The 23,593-nt window shown below is 28.3% G+C and overlaps 1 protein-coding gene across 1 annotated transcript in view; it reads left to right on the plus strand.

The window, feature by feature from the left end:
* Nucleotides 1-7,958: 7,958 nt before the first annotated feature.
* The window catches only part of LOC138938530 (dynein axonemal heavy chain 1), an 83,790-nt gene continuing 68,155 nt past the window's right edge, over nt 7,959-23,593 (plus strand). Inside the window, exons 1-22 of the mRNA XM_070305573.1 lie at nt 7,959-8,031; nt 8,130-8,299; nt 8,751-9,025; nt 10,194-10,523; nt 11,449-11,578; nt 11,647-11,823; nt 11,902-12,249; nt 12,729-12,944; nt 13,178-13,437; nt 13,601-14,069; nt 14,496-14,820; nt 15,261-15,392; nt 15,492-15,812; nt 16,277-16,454; nt 16,532-16,664; nt 17,296-17,841; nt 18,481-18,707; nt 19,929-20,171; nt 20,292-20,405; nt 20,779-21,034; nt 21,427-21,589; nt 22,163-22,273. Coding sequence (XP_070161674.1) covers nt 7,959-8,031; nt 8,130-8,299; nt 8,751-9,025; nt 10,194-10,523; nt 11,449-11,578; nt 11,647-11,823; nt 11,902-12,249; nt 12,729-12,944; nt 13,178-13,437; nt 13,601-14,069; nt 14,496-14,820; nt 15,261-15,392; nt 15,492-15,812; nt 16,277-16,454; nt 16,532-16,664; nt 17,296-17,841; nt 18,481-18,707; nt 19,929-20,171; nt 20,292-20,405; nt 20,779-21,034; nt 21,427-21,589; nt 22,163-22,273 — 5,197 coding nt within the window. The remainder of the gene's footprint in view (nt 8,032-8,129; nt 8,300-8,750; nt 9,026-10,193; nt 10,524-11,448; nt 11,579-11,646; nt 11,824-11,901; nt 12,250-12,728; nt 12,945-13,177; nt 13,438-13,600; nt 14,070-14,495; nt 14,821-15,260; nt 15,393-15,491; nt 15,813-16,276; nt 16,455-16,531; nt 16,665-17,295; nt 17,842-18,480; nt 18,708-19,928; nt 20,172-20,291; nt 20,406-20,778; nt 21,035-21,426; nt 21,590-22,162; nt 22,274-23,593) is intronic.

A 23,593-nucleotide genomic window follows, 5' to 3' on the forward strand; every position in this document is an offset into this window, starting at 1 on the left:
TCTATATTAATCAATACTCAATGTATGTTAAGACCTCTTTAGATGATCTATAATTTGCGACAAAATTCAAGACAAAATTCTACTTGTAAATTTTACGTTGTATATTATAGAAAACATTTGTACATGTAAAGTACAAACAAATCAAAGTATATACAGGATGGCCTCGAACGTTCCAACCAGACTTTGAGATCTTATAGGAAATTTAATTCTGAACAAAAAATTTCCTATAAACATGGGTAGAAAAATGCTTCCTTAAGAAGTTATGGCTCAAAAATCTCTGATGCAAAGGAAGAGCAAAAGATGAAAAGAAAATGAAATAGAAAGAATATAAAACTTAATAAATTTCGATGAAAGAAGCGATAAAAATAAAAAATAAAAATCTTCTTCTCTTATGAAAATAAAATAAATTTTTTTTAAAACTAAAATAGCACGTAATAGTAGAAAGTGAATAAAGACGTGAAGAAACTAACTGTTCTCAAAATGTATCTCCCTAGCTCGGATACACTTTCGACATCGAGTAATGACCGATCTAGTCGCTTTACGGATTTCCTCCTGATTCAAAACTTTAATCGATCTAACAATAAGTAACAAAAGTACGTTTGAAACTGGTTATATCAAAATCTATAGAACGTACAACAATCATTTTGATCTCATTTGAAAGATAATTTAATTTTCTACGACTTTTGTTTCGGTACTTTTTGTTAAAAACGCACATTTTCCATGATATTTGGAAAAATGCGTAAAATAATCACGATTTCAGAGGTTTTAGAGCGATACCTTTTTAGGAAAGCATTTTTCGACCTATATCTATACGAAATTTTTTGTTCAGAATTAAATTTCCTATAAGATTTCAAAGTCTGGCTGGAACGTTCGGGGCCACCCTGTATATATACATAAAAACATGTAAAGCATAGAAATATAAATTGTTTAATTATAAAGTATAGAATTCAGTCTTAATAATTTATCGCAAATTATAGAGATTACGTTTTTAATGAAATATACACAAGCTACAAGTATATTTTTTATTTTATAGGCATGTTTTTACTATTACAAGTATCCTATTTTCCTCAAACAAGGTTAAAATACACAATTACAGATAACATCCTCAAATGCGACTCTATTATGCATTTGGCTAATCAGAGTTGCGTGCATTACGCTGTCCATTCATGGACATATTTGATTTTTATATCCCTGACGCGAGTTTTGCACGAACATTGTTGACGCTCAATGCGCTTTAACGAGAATATGTGCGCGGACGAGGATAGGATACTTACGTGCCTCAGTCCTTGGAAGACGGTAACGCGATTACGCGAGAGATTCCAGCGTGATCCGATCTCGACGATGGGATTAAAGGCAATCGTGAGGCGATCAAGAACCGCCATTGGGTAATAAATGCGGCACATAATAAACCGCCTTTATCTAGCTAACCCGTTGAAAGCCGCCGCCGCCATTCGCGAATGTAAATTTATTCTCTGTGCGTAACACCGTTGCGTTTCGCCCCCAAGGATAGCGCGGGCACTGGCGGAATCTCGTTAAAACGAACACGCCACGTCCGCCGAATGAAACTGTTGATTAGGGTTGAGGACAAGGCTCTCAGAACAAGACGATATTTATAAAAATATTGTATTGGTATCGAAAATTTTCGAAAATATCATTCGTTTTCTCATTTCCCAAAACACTATATAACATTTTTAATGAGCTAAATAATTGGAAAATTTTATATTCTATATTTTGTTTATTGTATTAATTATTTCTAAATTTTTGTTGATATAAATATTTTTATTTATTAAATAAAAAATTTATCTTTTAATTTACATATATACATAAATATACATATTTTAGCTTTTTTTTAAAAACAAATAATCTTGACAATTTTTTCTCATTTTGTCTGGAATTTCGAGATAAGACGAGACAAGACGATATCAAGGCTAGTCTTGATATCTCGTGCAATTCTACTACCGATTGTTCTAAAATTTTATGTTGCGTTATATTGTATGCGTAAAATTATCTTATTCAATAAAATGTAATAAAATGTGGCCGAAACATCGTGATAGAAATAATTAGTTATTATTGCAAATCAAGTTGAACAAAGAATAATATTTCACGTATAGATCAATCGATTTTGTTATAACAATGATTTCCCGATTTACGATATTTTCGTTTATTCGGGGCATCTAATTGACGTAATTGCTGCAAAGTGTTAGCAATTTAATCCTAGACGATACTGACATTACTGACATTTTACTTTAAGAGGAATTCAGACACACGAATCTAGACGCTAATCGAAGATTCATAATCGAATTTTGTGTATGGAGAAAAAATTTGTCAAACTTTGTCTCGTTATGTATCATGCATGCTACAATCGCAAACTCTGTCGTTGCACAAGGATAACAGACGTGAACGCATAAAAAGGACACGCGCATCTGTCAAGCGCCGGGCAGTGTCCCGGTGTTTAAACGAGTCCTAGAAGCGCGCATAATTTAGTTGCACTGATATACATTTATTCGCGAGAGACACACGCTACTCTTCTCATGATGGAACAACGAGCATGTTCAGGATCACCATCTTGGGATAAACGACTGGGCGATGTAGTTCTCTTTCGTACTCTCTCGGCAATCACCAAAACCTGTCCGACGCTCTCTGCGAGTTGACTTCGACATTTTTCACGGATCGTTCTCGATACCGACCCACGCGCACAAACTACCAAGTCCACTTCACGAAGTGGACCTTTTCCAAGGTCAGTGACGTGTGGGCCGCTAGAGAGAGCATTGACGAAGTGCACTTTGTTGCGAAAGCACTTGCGAACGTCGCGCATGTCGTGTGACGTTTTGACATCGTGACGCGAATGCAATCTTCGCGGCCGGCGATGAGATTTTTTTTCTCTCATTAAACGATTGCCTCGTAAAAATTGCGACATTTCATAGAGTCGGCTTAACGGTCAATGAATTCTATTGTACGCGATGACATGTCTTCTTAAGAATTATGCCCAGCCTTAAAAAACCTGGAGATCATTATGATATTTTTTAATATCTATCATTTATATATTGGTAATTAAAACCAAATTAATTTTTTGTAAAGTCAAGTTAAGGTTTATCAAAGAAAATATTTTGAAAACTATAAAAAAGAGCGAACAACTTTTAATATTGAACTATATTTTTTGATGAGAGATAAATCATTGAAGCAAATTTTTTTAAAGAACAATTCATGTTTCATGTTTATTATAGAATATAAAAATTGCGAATTCTACTACTAAATAATTTAAATCATCAATCGGAATACATTTTTATAAAATGTATATTGATTATTATAATTTATATAAATATATTGTATAAAAAAATTAAATTATTGGAAACAAATTAGATAAATAATTCTTCTGCTATCTACATTGATTTATATTTATATAAACAAAAATTACGCTTTCGTTGATTGCTTTATTTTTATCAAAAACGTTCTCAACTCTTTTTTTTTAAATATTCATGAATTATCCATCGTATATTACGAATAAGGAAGAAACATTTATACAATACATATTCATAAATGGAAATGTTTGGGTGAAAGAATTAAAATTAAGTAACTAAATCGACTAGTATCAAATATGTTCGCACGATTATGTAAATCGTGCACGACACGCGCATCAACGAGATCGGTTTACGTCGACGTGCGCGATCTCAATCGATTGATTAAATTATAATCTGGATCGCGTATACGCACACGTCTCGCGTGCCGGATGAGCGAGCCGATCGACGGCCGGAGATGGAGGCGTTAATTAAATCTAATGGCATTCAGATTCGCGCCCGGTTGTGCGACGCGAGGAGCGTAAGATGGGCACGTTTGTCGGGCATGATGCGCGATGCGCTCTCTATAAGGCGTCGTTCCCGATATTAATGATGACAACGCATCCCTAGTAATGAACACATTCGCGACCTGTCCCGCCCACGTGCGAGAAAGCCGCAACATGCGTTAGCCGCACGATTCCGCGCCGTAATCTGCGCGGATTGCTCTCGCGAGGATTTGCACAACGAGGCCGATCGCTGACCGGATGGAGGGTTCATCATTAAGTCCCGAAAGAATCGGCTTCGAGTTTGAGCCATGAGTTATTGACAAGTATCTCGAGCGGTGCGAGCGATGTAACAAGAAAGAAATAAAACGCAACTTTTGTTTATATTTATTTCATTTATTTCATTTATTTCATTTATTTCATTTATTTCATTTATTTCATTTATTTCATTTATTTCATTTATTTCATTTATTTCATTTATTTCATTTATTTCATTTATTTCATTTATTTCATTTATTTCATTTATTTCATTTATTTCATTTATTTCATTTATTTCATTTATTTCATTTATTTCATTTATTTCATTTATTTCATTTATTTCATTTATTTCATTTATTTCATTTATTTCATTTATTTCATTTATTTCATTTATTTTATTTATTTTATTTATTTGTGTTTTATTATTTATTGGACAAATATAAATGTATGAAAAAATATAGAAATATGCTGGGGATATTTTTGATGATATAATTGGAAAAAATGGAAATTTAAATTTTTGAAAAAATCATAATCATAATTAGAGAATGTTAAATCAAAAATCAAGATAACTGACTGCATAAAACGTTATGAAGTATAAATCATTTTATCATTCTTAATTTTATTTTGCTTTTATCTGAACGAGCCTCCCGCAAGTTTTACGGAAAAATTTTTGAAAAAAGTAATTACACGCGTTATGTTATAAGATAATAGCTTATCCTAAGCAAGATCTTAGAATCACAAAAGACGATGTACTCTGAAATTATTCACATCTACCCATTTGTCGATTAATCTATGAATTATATGCGAATCGTATGTTTCTTCTCGACGTCTACAGCGACAACGTCTAAAACAGCGTAAGATGAATCGATCATTGCGGGAGATATCGCTTGCCATAAGGCGTTCAAGTTCATTAAGTATCATTCAAGAACGAGCCGATTATGCACGCGCTCGGTAAGTGTGTGTGCAATTCCTTCATAGAGACTTGCAATCCTGTCGATTTATGCGCAGTGGTTCGAGATTACGCTCGCATTTTGTTGTTTATATCCAAAATTTACGAGTTTCGATTTTTGAAATAAAACTGAATTTGATTTTTAGTAGGATAAAATAAATATACTGAAACCAAAAATGTTTTAATTTATCTCAAAAAATTATTTACTTAAATACTTTACAAGGGAATTAGTTATTTCAATCAAGCAGCGTATATATTTGGATTAGTAGAGAATAAAATAAAATCAAAGTATGCTTTCATTTGTAAATAAAAAAAAAATTTTTTTCTTTAACTTTATTGTACTAAACTACTTATTCTGAAAAATATTTTGTAATTTTTGGCTGCTTCAAAAACCTAGGTTTTCTATATTTAATTAATAATTTTTCATCTTCGAATAAATATTTTTTTATGTTTTAAATAATATATTTTAAAAATTATAACTTTTACTACATGGAACTAATAATTTATTTAATATAACAAAACAAGTTTTTTGGAAACAAAATATATATTTATTTAAGTAAAAAGGATCAAAATTAATAAAATGTATTTATGGATGAAAAAAAAAATTGTATTTTTACTGTAACAATATATCGCCATAATAAGAACTTACGGCGCTAATCAAGAAATGAAGAAAATTCAAAATAAATTTCAAGAAAATCCTCATCTATATTTAATTCGCTACAAGCTGAGATTTTTAATTATTTTAAACGATTCTTAAACGTCACTTACTCGTGCTTAATGTTATTTATTAGAAAATGCAAAGATGATATTACAAAGTTTCTGCGATTATATAAGCCATTTAAGATTACTTAAGAAATGACTCATCGCTGTTGCATATTCAAAGCACATCCTCGCATCCTCTCGTGCAAAATATATATTTAATTTTTTTATTTTATTATTTACCCCAAAATAAAAAAAAAACACTCAAAACATATTTTCAAAATATTATTTAACATTTTATATTTTTATAAGTCTCTTATATTAATATACTTATAAAATATAGGAAAATTATGAGGTCTTTTACAAAATATTTTTTGTTTCTTGTAATACTGACCTGACTTGATTTTTTTTTAGCACAAAGGGAAACAAATACAGACATCAAAAATTTCATGTGTTTAATGCCAAAAAAAAAGATAATTTTGAAGAGATTTCAATAATCAAACAGTACACAAATTTTTTAAAACTCTCAAAATTTTCTTGGATTTCCATGTATAGATCAACCAAAAAAAATTATTATAAGAAATTTATTCGTTGATAATTGAGAATAATCGAAATAATTTGTACAAAAAAAGAGATGTGTATTTTAATGTAGTTATCTTCAGTTAATAACTCAATGTTACTCACTGAAGGTTAATAATTTACATAGTTATATTATTGAACGTTATGTTTATCATCTCATGTCAATAATTTGATATGTCAATGAATTATTTTTAAATAATGTGATGTTACATGGATTACAAATTTATAAAGATCGTATTCCTGACAAAAATCTTGGATATTAAATTATTTATATTTTTATTATATATTACATATTATTTATATTTATATTTTTATATTAAATTATTATATACTTTTATATTTTAGTCTTAATAATAGCCGTATCTCTCCGGTACTTCTTATCATGACTTGATAAAATAGCGACACCCGATACATTCATCTTATCAAATAAACAAAATTGATAACATATCTACATATATCTATATAAGGTAATAATTAATAAATTATTGAACGTTACGCAATATGTAAAACTATACTTTTATAAACAATTTAAGGATAAATATTATAAAGTATTAAAACTATTTGTATTGCTTGCTTTTTTAAAAATTATTAAGATTAGGCTTTTATTTTATATAGATATATATATTGTATTATTTGCCTATTTCTCATATATTATTTTAAATTTTATTTTGGATTCGGCGATTTATAATTATACGCTTTTTCATATCAAAAATAATAAATATATTACATTTAAATAAAGAAGAAATAAACAAAAAAGTCAAAACGCGATACGATATGTTTAAATTTAAGAATCGAAAAAAATACATATTGTTTATAAATATTGCAACAAAATAATATATAATTTTATTACCCACTTGTGTTTCAATCTTTACTTTTTAAATAAATAATTGCGCGAAATATATATTCGATAAATAATCATTGTCTCGATATATTTATAACGATTTATTTATCACGATATTTATCACGATATTGCGTTTCCAAGAATAATAATAATGAGATGATACACGTGCATACAGCATACAAAAAACGAACACCGAGCGAAAGCGAGCCATTTCGTTATTGTCATAAGATATGACATTTAACGCATTTTATTATATAATAAATATATTTTATGTATTTATTTAAATTAAATAAATTATATATTAAATAAATACATTTTTTAATTATTCTTATTATGATTAATATTATATTATTATTATTTATTATTATTTTTTATTATTTGTTATTTATTATTATTATTATTATTATTATTATTATTATTATTTATTATTTTTTATTAAATAGATATATTTTATATATTTATTATTAAAAATAATAAATTTCATGTATTTCTGTATTAGTTATATATTTTATTTTGTCATCTCATATATTTAATTCTATTCCTGGTATTTTAAAGTAATTTTGATAAATTAATTTTGAACCATTATCGCATAATTTGTGCCTTGTTTTATTAGATTCGTTAGTGACGTCGCCTAAGATGAAATTAATTTCGGTTATAACTCAATTTTCCTTTGACTAGCAAAACAGGAGACAATAACACGCGAAGTATACAACAAACTTCATCGAGAAATATTCTGAAAATGATATGAAAATGTGTAAAATGTGCATATCAGTGGTAGTTAAATAATTTAAAGCCCAATTATATATATATAGATGTGTAAACAAAGATCAATTATTCAATAGTAAGCATTAAAAATGGATATTAAGAATAGCGAAGATAATAGTATGCGACCTCGTAGAAGAGGTTATTATTCAGACATTATTACGGGTAAGTTTTCCATAGTTATTATGGTACATTTGCAATTAAATGGAGATGGCAGTAAGTCTGATTATATTATGCTGATCACATAATTTTATAAATTGCAGGGACCAAAACATTTGGTTTTCTACCAACTGCTTCGAGAAAAACCAAACTTATGTGGCAAATTCGCACGGAACATCATAGTCCGATTGTGAAAGATATTAAAATAAAGGAGACACATACTTATCTCGGTGCAGCAGAACGATGGATAACTTTCCCTGAAGATAAGTCTATCGTACGCAAATACATAATTATGCAAAAGTAATTTGCTTACACTGATTGATTTGATTAATGTTTCATTTAATTTGTTTTATCGATTTAACATGTATTTTTATCGATTTTATATGTAATATGTCATAGAAATATGGTAATTTTAAATTAATCATTTTGTAAGAATAAAAAAATTTTAAAATAACGTGAAAAAGAAAATTTATTATAATTATAAAAATAAAGAATAATTTAATAAGTTGCGCCATAGATTTAAATCTGCTATTGTACGCTTCGATCGATATATATATATTTTTTTTTATTTTTATTCGTAATATTCGCCTAAAATTTTTTATGATATTTTTTGATTTTTATTATGTAACAAACGTATATAAATTCTTATGATTAACACAATTTTTAACAAAAAATATATCCGGTACTTAATAATTTTTGATGAATTTTTATCTCTTAATACGAAGGCTTTTCCAGCGGAGACATTTCTACCAAAAGTGCAAATGGAATATACCGTTGGACGAAAAGTGTTGCCGCGCAACGTTGAAATGGAAAGAAGACGAAGAGTGTACAAGAATCTGAAAATAGAAGACGCTTTAGAAGCGGAAGGTGTCAAATCACATGACATGTTACCGCCTGAGAAAATCCGTGCGTTGCTTTCGTACGATGAAAAATACGATTTGTACTCTAAGGCAAATTACTTACCATTGGAACTCTTTGACGACGAGGATTATGATTGCAGGTGAGAATGACACTATATTATAATAATAACTAAGTTTGCTTTCTCGAGTACTAATGTTACTTTAAACATTTGTCTATAAAATTTATTAAATAAGAAAAATTGCGTACATTCCCATGTATAAATTAAAAATATCAAAATTCTAATATATATAACACATACAAGGCACCATTAGGACACGTAATGTCATTTAAAAAAGAAAGTAAAATGATATAAAAATGATTTAAAATTTTGAAGAGAGTTAATTAAATAATGCTAATCAAAAGAGCTAAATAAATAAAAATATAAATAAAAAAAGATAAATTGAGATCAATGTTAAGGAATTTTTACTGTAAAATGTATTTTATCATTTTTTAATCTATTGTCATCATATTTGCATGTATTTGATATAATAAACATTGCAAAAATTAAAATAAATCCAACATAATCAGAAAAGAGTAAATATGATAAAGGAAAAGTATTTCTAAATATACTGTATTATTAAAACTGTGGATTATCCAAAAATACGCATTGTTATTTAATTAACTTAATTATTATTTGTTTTAATTTATTTAAAACTGCTTGCTATATTGCAATTACTTAAAAAATATTATCTTATCTAGTATTATTACGCATAGAAGATATAAAGCGATATAACAATAGATGTAGCAGAACAGAATTAAGTTGCAGAAACTTGCAACTCAATTTCGTATTTCTGGTAAATTTTGATGGTAATAAATTCCAGAAGCGTAGTTTCGTGCTAGTAGGCAATATTTGGGTAAATCATAGCAAATACAGGCTATTAAAATAAGTTATGAGCCAAGTATCATACTCAACTAAAGCTTTAATATCAAACAAGCTTCTGAAAGCATTTGCAAACTATTAAAGCTATTAAATTTATTTCCATATATGCAATAATATTTAAATGTAGGATTAGATTTTTAAAAATCAAGATTTTTACTTATAATTTATATAAAAATTTATGTTTCATCAATTTGTTTTTGTCATCTTTTAAAGAATGAGATGTCTTCACACATTTCTCTTATCAATACATGCAAGTGATATGTTTTTAAAAATTAATTTATATTAATTTATCTTTAATACTTTTTCAAAAAATGTCAATTACTAATATAATATTACTTTTCCAATTATAAATATAATACATAATTTGTAATATTCTGCGATTCGATAGAACGGCAGATGAATGGATAAATCTTGGCATCATCGATGGTATTCGTTATCCATTACCAGCTACAGTATTTGTCGAGAAAATTCTACACAAAGAAAGAATATTTGATCGTGATGACAAAACGCTCAGTAACTTGTTTGGTTGGTTTCCTGCCGCCATTACGGATTATGATAACAAGCGGAAACTCTGGTCTGTTCTCACTTTGGATGCTCTCAAGCGGAAATTCCTCTTACCCAGAATATACGTTCGATTTTATGGAGAGGATCCCGGGAAATTTGCGCAAAGGATAGCTAATGCCGTTAAACAAAGACAAATTACTGAAACTAGAATTAGGTTAATTTGCAAATTTATTTAAGGATTCCAGTATGAAAACTCTTGTTCGCGCTAAAAGAGCAATTTTTAAAAAATTACAAAAATTAGTTTTATTAAATATTTATAATTAAATAATAAATTAATAATTAAATATTTATACTGTTTAATATTAATATTCTTATATATTTTTCAATTTTTAATATTAATAGAATTAAAACATTAGCATTATCTTAGAAAAAAAAATTTCTTGATTTTAGTTATATATGGTATTGATAGAGTCTAAAAGGTTTAAAAAATATTTAACTTTACATACAAGATTTATATACAAGATACATATATATATAAATTTTTTTTAATATTTTATATGTTAGAATGAAATGTATGGAAAATATTTCTGAAAGTATAACTTTGATAAATTCTCTTATTGTTATATATTTATGCGCAATATATTGTAATTAAAAAAATAGGCTTACGTGGAAAAAATTATATATGGTTTCATTTAGAATAAACATAAAATAATCAATACTTTTCAAAATAAAAACTTTTTTTCTATCATTAAATTCTATTTTGAGAAAGTAATGCAGAAAAATCCTATATGTTTTCTACTCTTTCTACTTTCTATTCATTAATAATTATATAAAACAATTATCTTATACAAATTCTGAGAATATATATCTATATAATAGATAACTCTATAGATAACTTTATAAAAAAATTTTAATGAAAATGTAGCAAATATAAATTTTTTCATATATATTTTATATATTTAATGTATGTATATATTGAAAGATTTAAAAAATCTACCGTTGGTTGTGGCGAAAGATGATAAGAAATTCCGGAGATAAACACTTTTTATATATTTTTATAGATCTAATCGAGTACTTGCAAAATACTTTTAAAATTATGATACTTTCGTACGATATTTAATTGATATAATTGTACCTAGATATCACTTTTATTTGGACTGCATGCTGGTAGATGGTATGCCAACACTCGATGAGAAGCAACAGGAAGTTATAATTCTATCAGCCACGCTACAAGGTTCCATGAAATGCGAATTCGAACATCTTTCCAGCGTAGGTGCATAACCGTATATATACTACTTATTTTCTCTTAGTTATTAAATTTTTACCGTAACGTTTAGTTAATAGACGAAGTTGTTTTGGAGTATCGCCGCGTTATGTGCGACCTCATGTGGAGGCCTCTAATAGAGAAACAGCCGGAAATATTTAATTTCATTACGTGGAGAGAAATCAATGATATCCGCGAATTGGACACACCGAAGACGAGAAAGATTTGCACTGAAATGAAAGATTTTACGGTATTTATCTTTCTACGATATTTGCGTTCGGTCTGCTCATTTTAATCATGAGTTGTAATTAAAAAAATATTATCATAGAGAACGAAAAATTTTTTACATTGGATAGTATTATACGTTACGCCGGAAGTGCACGAAGCCATGCAATGCGTAGTTGTCGAGTGTATTCATGTGTCGAATATGAATCTATTCATCCCGATTTACGGAAAATCAATACATCTATCGGAATACAAATCGCAACAGCATCAAGAAACCGTCTCGGTGATAAAGTATCTGAAAGAAACGTGGGTGGAAAAAATTACACAGTCCGTTAGATTGTGTTTAAGAGATATCGGGAAAGGATGGTTTGATCTGGAGCAACGAAGGCACGATGTATACGATGTAATGAAATTGAAACGATTCATGGATCTTATTGTATATCGAATGCAGGTATTGCGTAAAAAAAAATACTGAGGTCTTTAAGAAAGAATTAATTGTATTTCATAATATAAATGTTTCAGGTTGTACAATATATTATACAATAAAATATATGATAATTTTATATATATATATATATATATAATTTTAATCTAATATATGGTTATAATTGAATTCTGGATTAAGTAAATAGAAGATGAGGAAATTAAAATAGAATTTAATGATTGTGTTAAAAAAAGCAACAAAAAATTTTTATTATAAAAAGGAAAATAAAAAAGTCGATTCAAACTCACATCTGAAACGTTTAGATTGCGCGAATAAGAGCGTAAAATTTATAAAATATCTATTTGTTTAAATAAAATGAAAATGAACATATATTGATTATAATGTATATAAATTATCAATTTACAAATTAATTACACAACGTAACTAATAAAAATGCAGAGTTTTATAATTAATCTGATTATAATTTAATCTATTTATTATCATAGAATGCGCTTCGGAATTTAGTGGAGAAATCAATTGCTCTGTATTTAGAAATGCTAGAAATTCCAGCGCTTTGTACATTAAATATAGACGAAAATTTTACATGGGGAGACGATCTCGTAAACACGCAATTTAAATCTCCAGTGAACCCCATTTTCAATATTGATATCGCAATGAATGATAAAACTGCATATTACTTAACGGATCTTGAATCATTTGAGGTATGAACATTTAATGATTTTCTTAGCGCGTTAATATATAAATTAGATTATTAGTTCACAAATTATTTTACAATTAAAATGTATTTTTAAAAAAGCATGTGCACATACGCATTTAAAAATGTATTTCGTATGGTAATAATTTGAAAGACTAATATGACTAATTTTCTTGTAGATGTAATTGTAAATTGTAGGTAAGAAATAAATATTTGACATATTAATTTATTAATTTTTAGGAAGTTATCGTAGATTTGCTAAATAATTCCTTGAGTCAATGTCATCAAATTAAACAGGTTCATCCTTTTTTGCTACCCTTCCTAAAGTTTCCTAAAGATTTGTATCTCAGCTCAGTCGGCTTACTGGAGAAGGAAGTTTGCGAAGTTCGCGATCGTTTGAGAACCGTTTATCGAAAGTCTGTAATACCCCTAAAGGCATACTCAAACGAGTACCAACAGTATTTAGGAATTTATAAATTAAACATTGAAGAATACGTGGAGTGAGTACACAAATCGTTTTGAGCGATATCAGATCGTTTAATCGCCCTTTCCGACATTCTTTTCTATTTGTAACTTTTCTTTTCTCTTGGTTCTCAACAAAACGGGATCGATTATAAAAATCTATAAATACCAATTATTTTTTCTAGCCATTGTCTCTTGCAGGGATTTCAAGAATGCGGATCACACCGTCGCGGAAGTCAAGGATGAAATATCCTTTCACTTTAAGATGAAATCGATTCTCGAATCGACGCTGCCAAAGGACATCGTTATAGGACCCTTCCGCGTGAATATCCAACCTCTCAAACAATTCTTGATGCAAAAACGACAAAACTGTTGCACGCAGTTGCTCGTAATGTTCACCGAGAGTTTAAGAGCGCGGATCGACGACGTTCTATCCGATTATATGCAAATTAGAATCAGGCTAAAGGCAACATCGCGCAATATCGAGCACTTATTCGAGGAGCAGGAATGGATGGAGACTATACCGTTAACGGTGAAAGCTTTGGATAAAATCATACAGAAGCTGAAGCACGAATACGATGTCCTCGACCACTTCTGGTGGAATCTGTCAGATCAAGACTTCGAAGCTAAATGGCAAGCCATCGGCTTTCCTCGGCAAATACAGTTACATGTAAGAATCATTACAATTGCGTCTTATCGTAATATACATATATTTTTTTTTAAATATAAAATGTTATTTTTAAGTAATTGCTAAAAATTATAGTATTAAATTTTATTAATATAACAAAGAGAGAGAGAGAGAGAGAGAGAATATTACTTAAAATTAATAATAATATAATAAAAGAGGAATTTTTTTTGAAATTCTATATAACAGAATTTTAAAAATATATAAATAATTATTAATTATAATAAATAGTATTGACTTAAAAAATTTTATATAGCTATATAAATATTATAATTAAAATGTGCTACTTATTTAATTATATAAATATGTTTAACATTATATACAATATATATATATATATATATATATATGGATATTTAAAAAAAAACATGTTTTCGTTACATATTCATTTTTTTTATATATTATGCACAGATAGAAGAGGCTAAGGAACGTTTTGCGAATGAGTATGAAAAATTCTATAAGACTCAGATACAGGACGAAATCTTGCTTACGGAGAGAATCAACACACTCGTGGGAAACGTTACTAATGTAGCGCTGCAAACGGATATCAACAGAATACTCGAAATGGCCATAGAAGTGAAGAGAATCTGGAAAATGGTAAAGGATTGCCAAGAATCGTGTTTATTGTTGAACGAGCGACAAAAATTGTTCGGCATGAACGCGGTGCGGTTTGAGCAATTAGACCAATTGATGAAGGAATTCGAACCGTATCAGATTTTATGGATTACTGCATCCGGTAATTAGATGAGAGAAATGCGTATTACATCGAAATTATAAAATTTTGAAAAATCTTTCTATTACATAAAATAATAAGATCTCTCCGAGTTTTTTCAAAATTGAATACTGTAGATTTTTTTCACATTTATATGGCATCAAGTTTGCTAATTTTTTCATTAAACTTTGTATAGGTATTTATAATTATTTTTTTATTTTTTTTATTTAATTTCTATTGTATTTTTTATTATTGTTATTTTTTAATTCCGCTCTATTTTGTTTATCATTTTTATTTTATTTTACAGAGTCAATTTTGAATGATAATAATATCGTTTAATATCGTTAATGTATTTAAGTAATTTTTTTCATGTCATTAACATGTCATGCATCATCTTCAATATTTCAACATAATTTACAACAAATTTAAACCGAATATTTGCAATTCTTACATCCAAAACCCAGATTGGTTAAAGTGGCAAGAGGTATGGATGGAGAATCCTCTGATAAACATTGATGTTAATCAAATTGAAAGCATGGTCACCGACATGCATAAAGCTATGTCGCGTTGCGCGAAAGTATTCCAAGAGAATCCAAGTAGGTCGATATTTCGTTTAAAATTCATTAATTTTGAAATTTTATTGTTGCCGACAAGTGATGTAAAAAAGAATTGATACACTCTTTCGCAAATTGTAGAGATAGCCGCTATAGCGTTCACTATAAGAAGTCAAATTGAAGCATTCAAGCCTTACATCGGCATGATACAGGCTCTGCGAGATCCAGGAATGAAGACGCGACATTTTGAGGAACTTACTAAGGAAATCGGCATACAAATGGAACTCACGCCAACTTTAACTTTTAAGACCTTAGTCTTCCTCGGCGTGATGAAATTCGAGGATACTGTGAAAACCGTCGCAGACGCCGCAGCGAAGGAATATTTGATAGAGGGTGCCTTGAATAAAATGATGACCAAATGGGAAACAATTACGATGGACGTTCTTCCGTATAAAAATACTGGTGCGTAAAAGAAACAACTTTCTCGTATATATTTCAATATTGGATTTCAACAAATTGTGTGAGATACTAAATTTTACATTTATTCTATTTTTAATGCGTTTTATTATATGACAAAAATTATAGAAAAAAAAAATATATATATATATATATATATATTTTAACAAATATAAAAATATATTATAATATTTGGAATTCAACAAACAGTAAAATATCAAATTTTACGTTTAATCTCTCATGCGTTTCGCAAAATAGACGATAAAAAGAGATATATATTTTAACAAATTAAGAATTTTATTCGTTTATTATCTTGTTTTACTTAATGATTTATAAAGATAGATTATAATTAATTAAACTAAGAAGGAAAAAGATATATCTTGTGCTATATTATATATTATCTATTTTTAAAAAGTACTTGAAACATTAAAATTAATATAACTAATTTAATTAATTCTTGTGCATATCAGGTACATATATAATGAAGATTTCCGATGAAATTACTACCATTTTGGACGACGATATACTTAACACTCAGCATCTAAGTCTCAGTCCTTTTAAAGCTGCCTTTGAGAGTCGAATCGATGAGTGGGAAGTTAAATTGAGATTAATTCAAGATGTGATCGCGCAATGGACGGAAGTACAAAAGTAACAATTACATTTCAACTTCCGTTCGTCGCTATTCAATAGATATATACTATTGATTTAATAGAATATATACACAGGCAATGGATGTATTTAGAGCCGATATTTTCGTCGGAGGATATTAATCGACAGTTATCCGTAGAAACGAGAAAATTCAATAGAATGCAGCGTAACTGGAAGCGAATCATGAAAAGTGCATATGACTGCCCATACGTACGTAAAATAAATTTCTTGTCATACTTTGCATACATTTCCCAATCCGTCGAATTCTCGAGCTATCGGAACGATAGAAATAATGTTTTATAAAAACAATACATTGACGATATCAAATTGTATTTATTTTATATTAAAAGTAAGAAATATTAAATCAATTTTTAATATGTTATTTTTAATTGTAAGTATGCAGTTAAGCATTGCATCGTATTAAATTTATTCATTGTTTTATGTATATTTTGTTATTATTAATTTTGAAATAAGAGGTAAAAAACCGTAATTAACTTTTATGCAAACAACTAAATGCTATCATATTGATTTTATTTGTTGCGTGTTACCTGCATTCTGTAACAACTTTGTTTACATTTTAAAGAGTAATATACTTCAAAAATATATTTGCAGCACATTTTTATCATCATTTTTGTTATCTCATTTTCAATGCGCATACAATCGTTCTTTTAAAGTTTTCTAATATTTTAATATTTTAATATTCTTTACTATATGTAAGAAAAGATAATATATATTCTTTATAAATATATATATATATATATATATATATATATACATATATAAATTCTGAATATAAATATAAAAACCTCATCATATTTCACACTAATGACAAACTTTTCAGATAATTATAACGTGCGCGGATAAAATTTTACTGGAGAGCCTGAAGGAATACTTATTGATCCTGGAAGCAGTTCAGAAGGGTTTGTCAGATTACCTGGAGACTAAACGAATAATCTTCCCGCGCTTCTACTTCCTGAGCGATGACGAGCTGTTGGAGATAATTATCCAGTCCAAGCACGTCCAGGCGGTTCAGCCGCATCTGAAGAAATGTTTCGAAAATATGAGGCAATTAAGATTCGAACACGATCTCAGGATAACGAAAATGTATTCCGCCGAGTACGAGGAGGTCACGTTACGACCATTGATCTATCCCGAGGGAAATGTCGAGAATTGGTTAGGACAGGTCGAGGACGCAATGCGCAATACTCTGCGAGAGCTCATCGGCGAGGCCCTCGAAATTGTGGAAACGACATCGCGAAAGCAATGGTTATACATGTGGCCAGGCCAAGTAGTTCTTTGCGGGAGTCAGACATATTGGACCGCCCATGTAGAGGACGGTATCGAGAACAACACTCTGTCTGATTATTATAATCTGATGTTGTTGCACGTACGTAATACATAAAAAATAAAATTTATTTAAAACAAATAAATACATTTTTTTTTTCTTAAATAGGTTTTCTTAAATTTGTTTCCAAAAATGTTTTGTTATATTAGATAAATTATTATTTGAACGTAATAAAAATTATAATTTTTAAAATAAATTATTAAAAATTTTAATATAAAAAAAATTTTACTTGAAGATGAAAAATTATTTTTTAATATAATGAAAACCTTTGTATTTTTGAAACAAGCTGCCAAAAATTAAAAAATGTTTTTTTGAAAAGAAGTAATTTAGTATAATATTGAAAAAAAATTATACACGAAGTTTCTCTTCTTCTCCGAGCTTGCATTTCTTCTAAGGTAAAATAGTTCATTAATCAACTCTCTCACGCAACATTTTTCTTGCACACTTATACATTCGTTTATATATTAATTCAATAATTATTCAGAGAAATTAGCGCGCTTCTTTGATATTTTACATATTGTACAATATAAAATGTGCATTAAAAAGTCTTTCGCTTAAATATAAATATGTGTATATATTTATATCCTTATTTATCTTAAATACCAAAAAGAAGTTTGATTAAATATTGTAGAATGTAATTTACAAACAAACTTGGAAATAATACGTATACATATTTTATAGCTGGAGGTGTTACAAAAATTAATACGCGGCCCACAAACCGATACTCAAAGATTAATGCTGGAGGCGGTAATTATAATTGAGATTCACGCCAAAGACGTTTTGCATAAATTAATTCAAGAGAAGATACCCAATATCAACAATTTTGAATGGATCTCTCAATTAAGATATTACTGGATTGATAACAAGGATTTGAAGATTCGTATAGTAAATGCTGAATTTTCATATGAGTGAGTTTTCGCTATATATTTGATTAACTTTTACTGGGGAGAAAATTAACAAAAAAAAAAAAAGTAAAAGTAAAATTTCTGATAATATATTAATAATTACATTCGATATAAAAAAATTTTGGAACTAAAGAAAATTAGAAGATTAAAAACTGTATTAAGTTTATTAATTATCTTGACAAATTGACTGTAGGAATTTTTTTGTTACATGTAAGCTAAAATTTTGTTAAAATGTAGCTGAAATTTTCAAATATTTTAAAACTTACGCGCTCACTTTAAAATATCTCATTTTTGTATATGAAACAAAGGAGAGAAATTCGCTTTTATATACCATATATTCTTTGATCTTACGAAACTAACATGACAACTAATTTAATTCTATCTACTCCTAAATTTAAATGTAAGGTTATTTTGGAGCTTGTATTGGATATGAGTAGAACATCGCTGGGCAGGATCTTTGTAATAATCTCTTAGAAAATCTTCCGCTAAAGATGCAATTTTCTTCTCTCGAAGAGAGAAGAAGTCTTCATAATTCCGTTGATGTTCTATATTAGGCATATACAGAATATACGAAGCATTCTCTTACGCCAGTTTCTTAAGTCATTTTCTTTTGTGACTTAAGAATCACAAACAACTTAACACATAAGAAAACGAGAAGAACCTTTCTCGAGCACTGCGAAGGCGTTTAATTTAAATTCTTATTATTCCGTTTTACTCTTATTTGTTATTTTAAAGTTAGTCAATAACTACATTCACACAACGACCACTTACATAATTCATTTTCAATCTAAATTGGAAATAAATAAAATTAAATATTAATTTTTTTCTTTTAATTTACCAATCGAAAGTTTACTCGTTTTTTTTTTTAAATATTTTAATTTATTAAAATAAAATCAATTAAAATATATACAAATTATGAATATATTCGCAAATTGAAAATATTTTATTGTCGTTGAGAATACACATTTACTTAAATGTTACGGGAATATAATTAATGTAGCTACCTACCTGTAACCCTTTCATAGTTTTGTCGCCCTTTGCTGCGATTACCTGTTACAAAGATATATTAATCATTGTCATCCTCACATGGTTGCTCGTTGGCTTCGGCTAATGTAGCCTTTCGATAACTTTGGTTACGATAGGAATGTGACGTCTTTTTCCAACAGAATAAATTATTGAATTAATGAAACAATTACTATTATATTTTGTCTCTATATTTTGTAGATACGAATATTTAGGTAACAACGGTAGACTGGTAATTACACCGTTGACCGATCGCTGTTATCTCACACTTACCGGGGCGTTGCATCTGAAATTCGGCGGTGCACCTTCTGGTCCAGCGGGCACTGGTAAAACGGAGACTACTAAGGACCTCGCGAAAGCATTCGCGATACAATGCGTAGTTTTTAACTGCTCCGATCAGCTCAACTTTCGATCTATGGGCAAGTTCTTCAAAGGCCTTGCCAGGTAGGTGCTACAAATATTTTATATAAGTTTGCTACACTTTCAAGTTACGTTAATAAGAGTTTATCTAATTAATCAAGATTTTAATTAACAATTAAATACGTGACTTTGTGATATTCGCAGCGCCGGTGCTTGGGCTTGTTTCGACGAATTTAATCGAATCGATATCGAGGTTCTGTCCGTTGTAGCGCAACAAATTACGACTATGCAAAAGGCACAACACATGCGAGCGAGGGTGTAAGTAAGCAGGGCCCGTAAATAAAAGCTTAATGTAGAGTGAATTAAAACAATGAAAATCATTATACCACGAATTGATTTTAACAACAATTTCTTTTTTAAAGAACGTAAAATCATTAATTTGAATAAAACCATACCTCGCTTTGATTTTATATTTTACTAATTTAAATATATTTGTTGCTTGATTAAAATAATTAATTTTTTCGCAAGTATTGTATTTAAATAAATAATTTTTTTTAAAGAAATTTTCTAGTTTAGTATATTTTTTCAGTGTATGAAAAGTATAACTGTACCATTTGTTCTAATGTTATAATATATATATATATATATATCTTTAACACTGATTTTAAATATAAAATTCGTAAATTCGCAGATTTATTTTTGAAGGAATCGAGCTCACCTTAAAACCCTCCTGTGCTATATTCATCACTATGAATCCTGGCTATGCAGGTCGAACAGAGTTACCTGACAATTTGAAGGCACTTTTCCGCCCAGTGGCTATGATGGTGCCAAGTTATACTCTCATTGCTGAAATATCTTTGTTCTCGTATGGCTTTGTGAATGCGAAAAACCTTGCCCGAAAAATTACGAATACTTTCATGCTGAGCTCGGAGCAACTAAGCACACAAGTATTTTTATTTTTCCGTCTTCTCTTTTTTCTCTCTCTCTCTTTTTTTTTTTAAACAAAACTTATAAAAAAATAGATTCAAATAATATATACAGATTAATATTACTATATATCTTAAGAAATTTTGAATACGTAAAGTAAAACACATCCAAAATGTTTGTTAAAATAATTATATTAAAATAATAGATTATTATATACGTATATACATATATATAGTCGACAATTTATCCAATTAAATATTGAAATAATACAATATGTAAATTTATCTCATGTTATGATAAATATCTTTCTCATTTCACACTTTTGAAATATAATTATGTCAATTAATTATGCTTCGAAATTAATTGCTTTTGCATAATTCTATTTAATTGTATTTAAAACGTAATTTGATAGGATCATTATGACTTCGGTATGCGCGCAGTGAAGACTGTTATCGTAACTGCTGGCAATTTGAAACGAGAGCAAAAAGATCTTGAAGAAGACCAAATCTGCGTCCGGGCCTTGAGAGATGTAAACGTTTCTAAGTTTTTGAAGAATGACTTGATGTTGTTCAACGGTAAATTAGTTTAAATCTTAAAATTTTTAACAAAATTTTGTAACCGTTTTTAAATACAATTATCAAGTTCAAGAATTCATTTACTTATAAATTACATAATTTCTATAGTGAATTTTCCATTAAATTTACACACACGATATATTTTATAATACTTTATTTTAAAAAATTTACGAGAGATATCCTATATATATTGTATATATTTAGAAAAATATGGTATATTATTTTTTTAAGAATACTTTAATGCGTGTGTGTATGTTTGCGTATGAAAATCGCACAAACAATAAAATGTTTTTACGCTTAATTTTATTGTCTTAAAAATTTTATTATCGCAAAAAGTTAAAGTAAAAAACATAGTTTTATTTTAAATTTTTTGCTTATAAATTATCTCACATTTATATGTATATTTATTTATTTTGTAGCAATTATATATGTTTCCCTTTGTTTCTTTTCTTATTAGACTTTATTAATTTCGCTTTTTATGTGTAATTTATTAAATAAATGAATTTATTCTCCATAACTTGTGCTTTTTCTATGAACATTCACAAAGAAAATCATTAGTCTTCTTTCTTCCAGATATTGTGTCGGATCTTTTTCCCGGGTTCGTCGAGAAACCAGTAGATTATGGGATCCTAGAAGCAGGCATTCGTAAATCTATTGGACAAATGGGTTTAGAAGACGTTAATGGTAAGTTCAGTCTTTCATTTATAACTTGAGTTTCCTCGTTCGAGTCTGTGTACTAAAATACATTGTTCTATCTTCTGATATGCATCAGAATAAAATTATTTTACAACTGTTTGAAATATTTTATATATAAAATGGAGAGAAAAAAATGCAAATATATATTACAAGATATATCAAAGAGTTGTATATACATATACAAATTTCAAATTTATTCTCTGTGTGTGAAAAATGTAAATACTTTATACTTATAAAAAAAGTTCAAATTTTTTTACAAAATTGATTTATATCCGATTTAAAATTTATTATTGACAAAGAAAGATTGATTATGTCAACATTTTTTCTGTTAAATTTTTCCCGAACATAGATGCTTACTTTTTACGAATTAATGTATGAAATACAGCTTTGTGATGTTTTTTTAAAAGCGTAGATGAAGCATTGCTAATGAACAAAATAAGTAATAAACTTGCGTACTTACAAATTACCGCAGCTGTTTTGTGACCAGCATTCGTGACCTTATGAATAACATGTACAACAAACTGTTGAAATCCACAAATGTATCTTATTAATTTTTTGTTTAATTAGAAAACAAATATATATATATATGTATATAGTTAAATTAATTTAGCTTCTAATGCCGGAAGTATTTTATTCAATGAGTAATACTAAATACTTCATTTAGCTCGCATCTAAAAAAAGATTCTGCTTCTAATACACGATTTATTAGACTATAAAAGCCTCTTAACGCTCTCTCTGTCTCTCTTGTGAAAGATTATTTTTCTCATTTTTTTAACATTCTAAACGAATGCTTTTCCCTACTGTTTTCTTGCGGGGAATTACTCAGAAAAACCTCCCCTACAACATATTTAAGTAGCGATAAAATGGGTAAGATACAGCCTTTTATGCATATTTTTATTAAATCGTTAATTATAAAGATTAAGAATGTTGAGTATTTATACGGAAAGTATGCCTTAATAAAATAAATGACGTGGCTCATTATGCAAGCATTAGTATGCAGAAACTTAGGAGAAAATCATAAGCCAAAATCATGATTATAGCAAAAATCTAGATTGCAGAATAATTTAAGCCGAATAATCAATTATAGTTATGCATATGACTATTATATTGCAGGATTAATATTTTAATTTCACTTTATTGCGACAAATTCTTTATTTCCTTCTTTTCTGTTATTAATTTATGTCATTCAAAAATAGATTTTAAATTATATAAACAGTGAATTTCAAATTAATGTCAATTGGTTGTTTAAAATATCAAAGTAATATAAATAAAATGATTTATATATATGTAAATTAATAGCATATTAAT

The sequence above is a fragment of the Polyergus mexicanus genome, unplaced genomic scaffold (assembly GCF_030449975.1).
Source record: "Polyergus mexicanus isolate NDT 795.1 unplaced genomic scaffold, iyPolMexi1.0 SCAF_13, whole genome shotgun sequence".
Lineage (NCBI taxonomy): Eukaryota > Metazoa > Arthropoda > Insecta > Hymenoptera > Formicidae > Polyergus > Polyergus mexicanus.